Raw genomic sequence first — 11554 nt, 5'->3', positions numbered from 1 at the left:
CACTTATTCACCCATCCTTCCCCCTTATACAATCTTAAGTATTAACTGATTTCAGTAATTTACACCTGGGACAATGCATCCACAATCACATTATTTTTACTGACAATGTGAACAATCTTTATGTTGAATGGTTGGAACAATAGACTCCATCTAAATAGCCTTGCATTTCGAGTTTTAAACTTCTCAATGAGTGCCAGCGGATTATGGTCAGTGTAGATTAGTGTTTCTTTTTATTGTCCTCTTTTTTCTGTTCTTTATCTCTGTCCCTTTGACTTTCTTTACTCCTACTTCTATCCTTTTCCTTGTTTTTGGATTTTGCTTTTTCTTTTCTTAATCTTTACTCTTGCCCTGATCCACATCATTACTACTGGATTTAACCCAGATTACTTTGTGTTTTTGTTCCCTGCCTCTGCTTCTTGAATTTGCAGGTTTTTCCCTTTCTTTACTTTTTCTTTTCCCCTATCTTTACTTCTAGATTTGTCCCTTTTCCCTCTATCTTTGTCTTTACTCTGTTCTCTATCTCAGTTTCTAGATTTTGATTTGGTCCTTTTTTCTCGCTCTCTGCTTTTACTCTGTTTACAATATCTACTTCTGGGTTTTGCCTCTTTACCATTACTCTGCTCTGGATCACGTGTGCTAGATTTTGACTTGACTTGTTTCTCCAACTCTTTTCCATTAGTCTGGTCTCAATCTACTTTACATGCTTCTGTTTTCATTTTGGGTAATGGTCCCACACAATCTACTAATACCCAACTAAATGATTCTTCAAAAACCAGTATGGGTATCAAAGTTGCTGGTTTGATTACATCCTGAGGTTTACCTACTACCTGACATGTATAACATGTTCTATGAAATTGCACTTCATCTGTATGAAGTCTTGGCCAGGCAAAGTGCCTGTTTATTGATGCTTGGGTTTTCTGCATTCCTACATGTCCTGCCATGGGAATCTCGTGCGCTACTTGCAATATCTCCTTATGATATTTGGGCGGTACCATTATCTGATGAGCAACCGTCCATTCCGCAGCCGCACGTCTGTGAGGGTGTCTCCACTTCCTCATCAGAACTCCATTTTTAATGTAATAGCAATCCAGAACTCCTTCGGCCTCAACTTCAGTGTGAGCTGACTACGCTAGCTTGTTTAACTCTGGATCTGCTTTCTGAGCCTTAATTAAGGAAGACATGCCAAACACTTCCTTTGAATTATCCTCATCCCTAAATAAAGTTTCGGCTACTCTAACATCTGCTCGTGGTATTACCTCAACCTCTGGTGATGGACTTTGTTTAGCCATTGCTCTGGCCACCACACAAAATGGAAAAATGCCAGGAACCTGCTCTTGTAACTGTTCTGTCTCTTCAGCCCCTTTCGGACTTTCTGTGATTATGACCAGAGCTATAACGATCACTCCTGCCAAATCATTCCCCAACAGTAGATCCACTTCATCCTTAGGTAGTTTCTTAACTGCTCCTACAACCACTGATCCAGACAACAAATCACATTCCAATTGCACTTTGTACAAAGGAACCGGGATATACTCTCCACTTATTCCATTTAACAATACTTTAGCTTCCATTGAACTCTCTGAAGGGAAAACTAGGTCCTTCTCCAGCAAAACAGTTTGGGTAGCTCCTGTGTCCCTTAATAGAGTTATGGGTTTAGCTGCATCATTTGATGAAAAAGGGATTATCTTCCCTTTAGACAAAAATGCTTTATATATTTCATCTATTCACTGCACCTGCATTCACAGCAGTGTTTACCTCCAGACCTTTATTTGTAGTTAAAGCTACAATTTGATCTGTGGCATTTTCTTTGTGAGTTCCGTGTTCGGACTTACTCTTACGAACTCCGATACGTCCCATTAGCTTCCCCCGCAACTTCCAGCAATGTGAACGAATGTGTCCCACTTTATTACAGCGGTAACAATTCAGCCTTCGAATTTCACCTCTATCCTCAGTACCTTCCTCCCTGATCTGGGGAGGAAATCTCAATGTATTCCCAGCTATCCATTTTATACCTTGGCTACTCACCTTCCTTTCACTCTCTCACTTTTCAAATTTATGGGAGTGATTGATAAAAGGTTTAGTTTTATGGATCTTCTCATAATCATCAACCATTATTGCTGCCTGTCTGGGAGTTGCAACCCTTTGGTCTTCCACATGGGCTCTTATTACAGAGGTAGGGAGTTTTTAAACTCGTCCAAGAGAATGATCTCCCTGAGAGCTTCATAGGTAGTTTCAACTCCTAATGCTCCTATCTGCAATCAAAACTACTTTAAGTCTTTCAAATTCAATGTAAGTTTGTCCAGGCTGTTTCCTTAAATTTTGAAACTTTTGCCTGTATGCTTAAGGGACCAATTCATATGCACTCAAAATGGTCTTTTTCACCACATCATAATCCCCAGAAACCTTCTCTGACAGTGAGGCATACATTTCCTGTGCTCTACCTTTCAATTTGCTTTGCATGGGCAATGTCCAGGTTTCCTCTGGCCAATTCATCTGTTTAGCTATCTTCTCAAATGAAATAAAGAATGCTTCAACATCTCTTAAAATTTTGGAGGAGCTTGTTCAAATTTAAACATCTTCTCACTGGATTTTGATTTGGACATAAGTGGTGTCTCTTTTTTAACTGCCAGCATTCTAAGCTGGAATTCTGTGTCTCTCTTTTTCTCTTTCCTCCTTTTCTAACCTCACCATTTCTAACTCCCTTTGAAATGCCCTTTCTCTTTCTTTTTCTGCTGCCTCTAACTCAATTTTTTTAATTTTCTTTGCTTGTTCATGTTCAAGCTTCTTCATTTCTAACTGAAGTCTCACTACCTCCAGCTGTGACTCGCTGTGTCAGGTATCACTTCCAACTTTAAATGCTGTGCTATACCTTCGATTATCTCTGTCCTTCTAGCTCTGGCAGGCAATCCTACTCATAATTTACTTGCCAATTCTATTAACCTGGCTTTTGGGATCCCTTGTAAAATTGTCAGGGACATCTCTTCCACTTGCAGGAAGGTTTTAGCAGTTTCCAGTGCAATCTTATTTTTGATGGTACAAACCCGATGTTTCCTTTTAGATTTTATTATTTACTAAATCTACACCCAAATTGTCACTGTCTTTTGTTCCAAAAGGTCCCAGACTCGAGCCCCCAAACTTTGTCACAACTTACTGGGGATAGTGCACTGTAGTATCAAGCCCCACTGCTGTCAGGGCCGGGACAAATGTGAGAAGTTTAATCAGACCACCAACTGCCCCAATTCTACCTTACTGCTTAATTTAGGTTAAATGAATACGAACATCAGGTTTGTAAACTTGACAAGTAAATAAATGTTTAGTGAACAAATTGACTTTAACCAGTGGCAAAAGAACGAAATATGAACTGTTAACTTTTCACTCTATAATTTAAACTCTACCCCTTCTTAACTCCTATACCCAAACACACACACACACACATAAGACACACAAAACATGGATTTTAAGGGTGAGATAAAACAATTCAATAGCGCCAATCTGGGGCTCAGGATTACATGGGTTGACTTTAATTGCTTTCTTCCAAATTCCTTGCTGTGGTGTGCAGGTTGTTGTGGCTGCACACAGGGTGGTCTCCCAGCACTTGCAGTCTGTGGCGCTCTGGTTGAAATTTGCTTTTAATGTCTCTGCTGCTGATTTTTCCCCTTTTCCTCCTGACAAGGGTCTCTCAAAGAAAGCAGGATGCAGCGATGTGAGGAATAGCCAGCTAGCTACTGTGGCAGGATTACTGGAGTCTTACAAAACACAGGAGAGAAAGGTTTCAGGTCTTTCCTCTTTTCAGGCTAGGAGATGATCTAATGCACTGTCCTCACACAAAACCTGGCCACTTGGTCAGGAGCCAATCAAAGCGCCATCTCTAGGCAGTCCCCTCTTAAACCAGGCCTCCTTTCCAGCACCATTCTGTCCAACCTGGCACACACTGTTCCAGGATAGCAACATTGTAGATTTTCTTCTTCCTGCTCCATTGAACATGTCTTTCAAGCTGCAGCTGTGGTAGTTTTTAAAGCCACAGTCCAATCTTAAAGCCACAGTCCAAAAAACAAAAATCTGTTCTTTATAATACCTGTTTATGATCCCGCATAATGAACACTATATGTGACACACCTTAAAAGTTAAATATCTACAAAAGCTTTGTGTATATTTTCTTTTGGAGAAATAACTTCTAAAAAATAAATGATATGGAGAGAATCTGACACTGAAAACACGCTCCCACCCCCAAACATGCCCCTTTAACCAATTCTATCCTTTATCAACTGTTATTTCTCATCACCATGAAAGTTGAATTTTCTTTTTCTGTATTGAACATTGTAAGATAAAGGTTTATTTGACAAATAAATATTGCATTGGGCAGTGCTGGAATCCACAGTCTTTGATTTGTCATTCTGTGTATCTGACCTCCAGTATTGGATAAGCAGAAATTTTCTACATTATTCAGAAAACTGAAACCATCGTCTGCAGTCCCTCCCACAAACTCTGTTCCCTAGTCACCAACTACGCTCTTCTCCCTGTCCACTATCAGAAGTTGACCAAACTAATTGCTGCAGGAAATTGCAGAGATAGAGAGGCGCAAAGCTAAGGATGAATCTGAAAACTTGTTACCTTATTTGACTCTGAGTTGAGCTTCCAACTCCATTTACTCCATCACCTGTTTACATCCTTGCTCAACTCATCTGCTGCTGAAACCCTCATTCATGCCTTTATTACCTTCCGACTTAAATATTCCAATGCTTTCTTGGCCAGCCTCCCACCTTGCACTGTCCATAAACTTGAGCTCATTGAGAACTCTATTGCCTGTTTTCTAACCTGCACTAGGTTCTGTTCACAAGCCACCCATGCTCGCTGGCTTCCGGTCTGGTAATGACATGATTTTAAAATTCTCAACCCTGTTTTCAAATCCCTCTGTGCCATCACTCCTTCCTACCTCTGTAAACCCCTGTAGCCCCACAAGCCTCCAAGATCACTGTGCTCCTCCAATACTGGCCTTTTGCACATCCACAATTTTCTTCATCACCGGTGGCTATGCCTTCAGCTGCCTAAGCCCTAAGCTCTGAAATTGACTCAAAAGCTCTGTCCTGTAGTTGAAGCTCAAGATTAGCCACGATTATATTGAATGGCAGAGCAGGCCCCACAGGCCACATGGTCTATTCCTGCTCCTATTTGTTGTGTTCTCTTGGTCATCTGACCTAATATTGCCAATATGTCCCGGTGTCAAAGTTTGCTTGATAACACTCCTGTGGGTGTAATGCCTTGGGATGTTTTACTGTATTAAAGACAAGTTGTGTTGGTACTCCACATCTGGCTTTAAGTATGTTTCAGGGACACGCATTGTTCAATGATAGGAATAATATATTTAAATCATACTGTAATGGTGAATTGAGAATGCTGTGGTTAATCTGAAGGATGAATTCACAGGTCTAGCCATTCAATCACCTACTGATTGCCCTTTGTCAATTCCCAACATGCAGCATTCAGGCGATTGAAATGATGTATCTTTAAAAGCTGCGATTGAGCAGTCTTTATTAAATGCACCATTTGCAAAGTAGAAATTTCTCACTGACCTCTGCTCAAACATTATAAATGATATTCCGCAGTACGTGGCCTATTCTGCACTGCATAAATCTGAAGCATAAATCTTAAACCGCACATACATCCAAATTCCACCCGTCAATAATGTGACCCTTTTAAACAGGAATCAGATTTTTTTTCAAATGTCAGGATCTTATTGAGATGTTTAGAAATAGATGGAAAAACAACTATGTTGTCAATTTTATTTAGTAATGGTAATGAATGTATAGAGCCCTTTTCAGGTTGCAGAATGGTCCAAAAGCACTCACAATCAATGAATTACATTTGAAACGTAATCACTTGTTTAGTAGCACAAATGTAGCAGCTGACTTACACACAGCGAGATTCCATAAATGGCAATGAGATGAATCACTATTTAATCTGGGTGGTAGAAAGATAGATGATGGCCAGAACTTGGAGAACACTTTGCTCTTCCTCAAAAACATAACACGGGATCTGAATAAGCAGACAGGCTTCAGTTCAACATTTCATCTGAAAAATGGCAACTCCAACAATGCCACATTCCCTCAGCGCTGTAAGTGCCAGCCTAGATTATATCAAGTCTTTGAGGGGATTTTAAATGTACAACGTTCTGACAAAGAATGCTACAGTCAAGTTGACATATTTCTTCAGCCTCCCTGTCTCCATCCCATCCCCATTAGCACTATCACATGATTTCTGGCTGTGGAGGGACCGATACAATCTAACGTAGTCCAGCTACATTAGTTCATTTTTACCATTTCATCTTGATGATCATGTAAGTTTGTTGATAAGTCCCAGTAAATGGCTACATCTATTTGGGCCAAAAGGAGAGGAACTGTCACAGAACCACCATGGAACCAAATAGTGGGTACAAATTAATTGATTTGATTGATGGTTCACTTGATAATTGCGTATAAGCCAGAGGAAGAAATATTAGAAAGGGTAATCAAATGCTTGGACAAAGTGTTGTGTTTAAGAAGGATCTTAAAGGAGGAGGGTGATGGAGAGGCAGAGATTTAGGGAATGAATTCCAGAGTGCGGGGCTGTCTGTTAATGAAGATGCAGGTGGAGGGGAAAACGGAAAAGGGGATGCACAAGAGGCCTCAGTCAAAAGAACAGAGTTCCCCAAGGGGAAGGAATGGAAAGTTACAGAAGAGTAAAAAAGCAGCATATTATCTAAATAGTGAAAATTGTAGAACTCTGCAGTAGAGAGGGATCTGGGTGTCCTGGTACATTTTTTTTATTCACCTGGGATTGGGGGGGGACATCACCAGCTAGGCCAGCATTTATTGCCCATTCTTAATTGCCTTTGAGAACTGAGTGGCTTGCTAGGTCTATTCAGAGGGCATTTAAGAGTCAACCATATTGCTGTGGGTCTGGAGTCACATGTAGGCCAGACCAGGTAAGGATGGCAGAATTCCTTCCCTAAAGGACGTTAGTGAACCAGATGTGTTTTTATGACAATGGTTTCATAGTCATCATTAGACTTTTAATTCCAGATTCTCCTGACTTTTTTTTTTTAAATCGTTCATGGGATGTGGGCGCTGCTGGCTAGGCCAGCATTTATTGCTCATTCTTAATTGCCTTTGAGAACTGAGTTGCTTGCTAGGCCATTTCAGAGGGCATTTAAGAGTCAACCACATTGCTGGGGTCTGGAGTCACATGTAAGGACAGCAGATTTCCTTCCCTAAAGGACATTAGAGGACCAGATGGGTTTTTAACCACAACGGTTTCATGGTCATCATTAAACTTTTAATTCTAGATTTTTTATTGAATTAAAATTTCACCATCTGCTGGGTGGGATTCAAACCCATGTCCACAGCTCATTACCCTGGGTCTCTGGATTACTAGTCCAGTGACAATACCACTAAGCCACCATCTCCCCAATCATAATCAGAAAACGTTAGTATACACGTACAGCAATTGATTAGAAAGGCAAATGGAACGTTGTTGTTTATTGCAAGAGGGATGAAATAAAGAAGTAGGGATGTTTGGGTACAGTTTTACAGGGCATTAGTGAAACCACATCTAGAGTACTGTGTACGGTTTTTGTCTACTTATTTAAGAAAGGACATAATTACATTATAAGCAATTCAGAGAAGGTTCACTCGACTGATTACTGGATGAGGTGGTTATCTTATGAGGAAAGTTTGGTCAGGGTTGGGCCTATATCCATTGGAACATAGAAGAATGAGAGGTGACCTTATTGAAACATATAAGATCCTGAGGGGACTTGACACTGGATGCTGAAAGAATGTTTCCGCTTGTGGGAGTGATCAGAACTAGGGGACACAATTTCAAAATAAATGGTCTCCCATTTAAGATGGAGATGAGATTTTTTTTTCTCTCTGAGGGTCATGGGTCTTTGGAAGTCTCTTCCCAATAGAATGGTAGAGGCAGGATTATTGAATAATTTTAAGGCAGAGATAGATTGATCTCCAAAGCACACAAAATTTCTAGTGACTGAGACAGTTTGTGAAAAGTGTTCCATTTTATTTTCATTTCTCAGTTATTTACACTCTGGTTGAATAAACAGATTTTTTTCCTGGTCCCCAAAGTACAAAGAAAATCACTCTGGACTTACAACTTCAACATGATTTAAAAACACTGCTGTTCTAAAGCTAATATAATGCATTACGAGTCTCAGCTATTAAACTCATATGTACGTAACCACTTAAAACATCATCCACTCGATCCGTACCTAAATTAAATAATTAGTCCCACAGCAGAACCTTCCTTTTAATTTTGAATATTTCAATTCAGGGCAAAACAGTCATACAGAGTAGTAAACTAAATTGTAGTGAGCAAGCTTATCAGCTCTTTTCAGAACAAATCCAAGCAAACATTTTTAAAATACACTTTTTAAAAATCCATTTATTTCAATAACACATAACTATTCTGGGTCAGTCTTATTTAAAAATGTGGACCGTGACATTTTAATCCATGATCATTTGAAAGCAAATTTTCTGTGTCTTCCTTTCCACACAGCTTTATGAATTGGGTCCTCTTGGCACCAAGGCTATTTAATAAATAATACAAAACATATATCCTCTACTGGTCATGGAAGGCATCCAGTGAGTGGGTTGACACTGTATACTGGTGCTCAAAGTGTTTGAATGTACATAATAATTTGAAGCTTAGGCATGAAGTCAGATAGGCCATTTCCAGCAATCTTCTACATCTGGAGCTGGAGATAGTGGTTAATAATTTCTCTTCATGATCTAGGGTTGAGGGCAGTGGTAATCTTTGAAATGAGTTACTGATTACTAGGGTAAACAGCATATTGGTTTTACCTTGTTAAAGGTGCTGTATTATTGTGTGTGAATACGACAATTCTGAATTCCAAGAAGTCCAAACACTGAGGACATTTTATAATCTTCCGTATATCTTAATCTGAGAATGACAAAGATGATCTTTTAACTAAAGATCAACGAGCCTAAGAGAATGAAGATTATGTACTTCAACAAACTGAGGAATAAAAATAGATAATGACATGGGGTGCTAATTCCCTAGACTCCAAATAACCAAAAAGCAAATAATGTGGTTTCAAGCGAAGTGAACCTTTGGAAAGAGTATGCTGAAAAAAGTTTAATTTGGCAACAACAATAAGCAAATCAAAATGTGGTTTATTCTAACTCCTGCTATTGAGAGTTTATACCTGAAGTCTGAATGATCAGTCAGACAGAGATTTTGATGGACAAACAAACTGGGGCTGCCTGCAGCACCATTACACTAGTTGGAATTAACTTGATAGTAATATGTTCCTTCTGATTTCTACAGATTCTTGCATTTCTAAAACAAGCCAAAATATGGGCTTAATATTTATTCATGTCTGACTATTACCACAGCTCAACAACAATAAATGCTGGCCTTGTCAGTGATGCTCACATTCCATGAATAAATAGAAAAAATACAATTCCAGGACCACTTGGGAGTATAAAATGTTGCTGCTGAATACCTTCAGCCTGTGTACAATACGATACAGAACAGTTTACAAAGTGGACTGCACATTTGGCAAATGATTTTTTAAAATATTACAGCATGAAAGAAACCCAAAGAGAGATTTCTTCAGATCAAATCCCTAAGAACAACTTTCTCTTTAACAAACAAAAACTGGCCAAGAGGTTCTCCGCTGTAGGACTGAATGCCTTGTCATTTTTTTTTTTTAAAAAGCATATGTTCATCGTGTAACACTAAAATAATTAAGTTTTAAAACTGTAACTGGACATTTTGTATAACAATTAACCTCACATCCTCTTGAACAGGAATGATAAACTATCACAATTGTTGCCTTCAAAATTTTAAGAGGCAAGGAAATGTAGAGATTGCTGGAACAGGTCTCAGGAACCCCTCTTCCTTCTTTTAAAAAAAAGAACTGGCATAGAATTTGTTTACTCAGTCACTGTTCTCAATTTTCTCATAAATTTGGGCTTTTTCATCTGCATCGTCTAGGATTTCTTGAACTACATGAACTTCGTTACTTCCTGGACCTTCTCCTCCTGAGCTCAGGATCTCAGTCTCCCCATCTGGTTCCGTGGACATCCATCCAGATTCTTTGTCACTTTCCTGAAATTCCAAATCCTGGTCTGGCTGCGCATCCAGATCAATAGGCTCATCATCATGACCAGAGTTCATCAGACATGCACAGTTATTGCACAGCCCAAAGCACTTGCCATCATGTTGCACAATTTTAGCTGCAATTCCAGTGAATGGCTTCCTGCAGACTTTGCAGATAACAAGCTTCCCAGATTTGTGGATCTGGGAAAAGTTCAAACAAAATATAAACACGAGTGAAACTAAAGCTATACATAATATCAGTGATTGGTCAAGACCCCTATCTAGTAGCAGAATGTTCGGTAACTGGAGGACACTGACTTAAGGTAATTGGCAAAAGAACCAGAGGCGACATGAGGAAGCATTTTTTATGCAGCAAATTGTTGTGATCTAGAAGGATGGTGGAAGCACATTCAAAATTAACTTTCCAAAAGGAACAAGACAAATACTTAAAGGGAATAAAACTTGAGATGTGCATAAAAAGCAGGAAAGTGGGACTATTCAATAGCTCTACTAAAGAGCCAGCACAGGCACAATGGATTGAATGGCCACATCTGTGCTGTTACCATTCTATAGGCTCATTGTTCACATTAACTTCAGCTCCATTATACAAATTGTAATATTTTAGGGGGTGGGGGCGCAAAGTGACATGTTTCCAAGAAAACGTGTAATGAATGTAAATAACACTCACTGACCATGTTAAGCACTCAAACTCATCAGTAATGCAACAGTAGGATCTCTCTTTTTTGTAATCAATAAGCTAGCTTTCAAGTTCAATTCCATCCCTGCTAAATGGGACTAGCTCTACCATATAGAACCACAACTTTGAAACACAATGCAAAAGGTTGAATAAAAGCAGAATTCTACCAGTTTCAGAAGTTCTTAGTTAATCATAAATCATCTAATCTAATGGACATAAACTGAATTTATATATGCATACAAAATAACAGATTATAGTAATGTTAAGCAGGGGTCTGGTCAACTCAGTTGGCTAGATGGCTAGCATGCGGTTCACTGAGTGCGTGACTTCAATGGAGTGAGAGAGTTTGGTGAGCTGAGGGAATTCGGTGAGGAGGGAAGGGAGGTGCTCCTTTGCTTTTTCTAACTTTTTCACCCCGTAGGAACCGCTTCTTGCTCTACTAAAGGGGAAGAAGCTAGCTGTTTGGTGAGTATCTGGTAGGTGGGCAAGATCTATTCTATTCCTAAGGTTTAAAATAGTACAAGAATTTGTGATAAGATTAAATATATAAAAGAAAATAAATAATGGAAAATAATTAAATAATTGATTAAAGCATATAAGTATGGCATGACAGGTGATGTGTCATGGCTGCAACATGTGGGAGCTCCTGGATACCAATGTTATCCAGGGCAAGCTCATCTGCAGCATCTGTGGCTTGAGAAGCTTTGGCTCAGAGTCAGGCTGAGCTGCAAACACTGCAAC

General features: G+C 39.3%; 1 protein-coding gene across 8 annotated transcripts in view; it reads right to left on the bottom strand.

Moving 5' to 3' along the window:
• Positions 1-8031: 8031 nt before the first annotated feature.
• The window catches only part of LOC121291448 (zinc finger and BTB domain-containing protein 8A-like), a 31584-nt gene continuing 28061 nt past the window's right edge, over positions 8032-11554 (bottom strand). For all 8 annotated transcript variants that reach the window (XM_041212632.1, XM_041212631.1, XM_041212628.1 and 5 more), the window contains one exon: positions 8032-10317. In XM_041212632.1, the coding sequence (XP_041068566.1) occupies positions 9955-10317 (363 nt within the window). In that variant the 3' untranslated portion in view covers positions 8032-9954. The remainder of the gene's footprint in view (positions 10318-11554) is intronic.

The sequence above is a fragment of the Carcharodon carcharias genome, chromosome 19, assembly GCF_017639515.1.
Source record: "Carcharodon carcharias isolate sCarCar2 chromosome 19, sCarCar2.pri, whole genome shotgun sequence".
NCBI classification, from domain to species: domain Eukaryota; kingdom Metazoa; phylum Chordata; class Chondrichthyes; order Lamniformes; family Lamnidae; genus Carcharodon; species Carcharodon carcharias.
The sequence above is the reverse complement of the archived record's forward strand: the minus strand, read 5'-3'. Positions and strand labels throughout refer to the sequence as shown.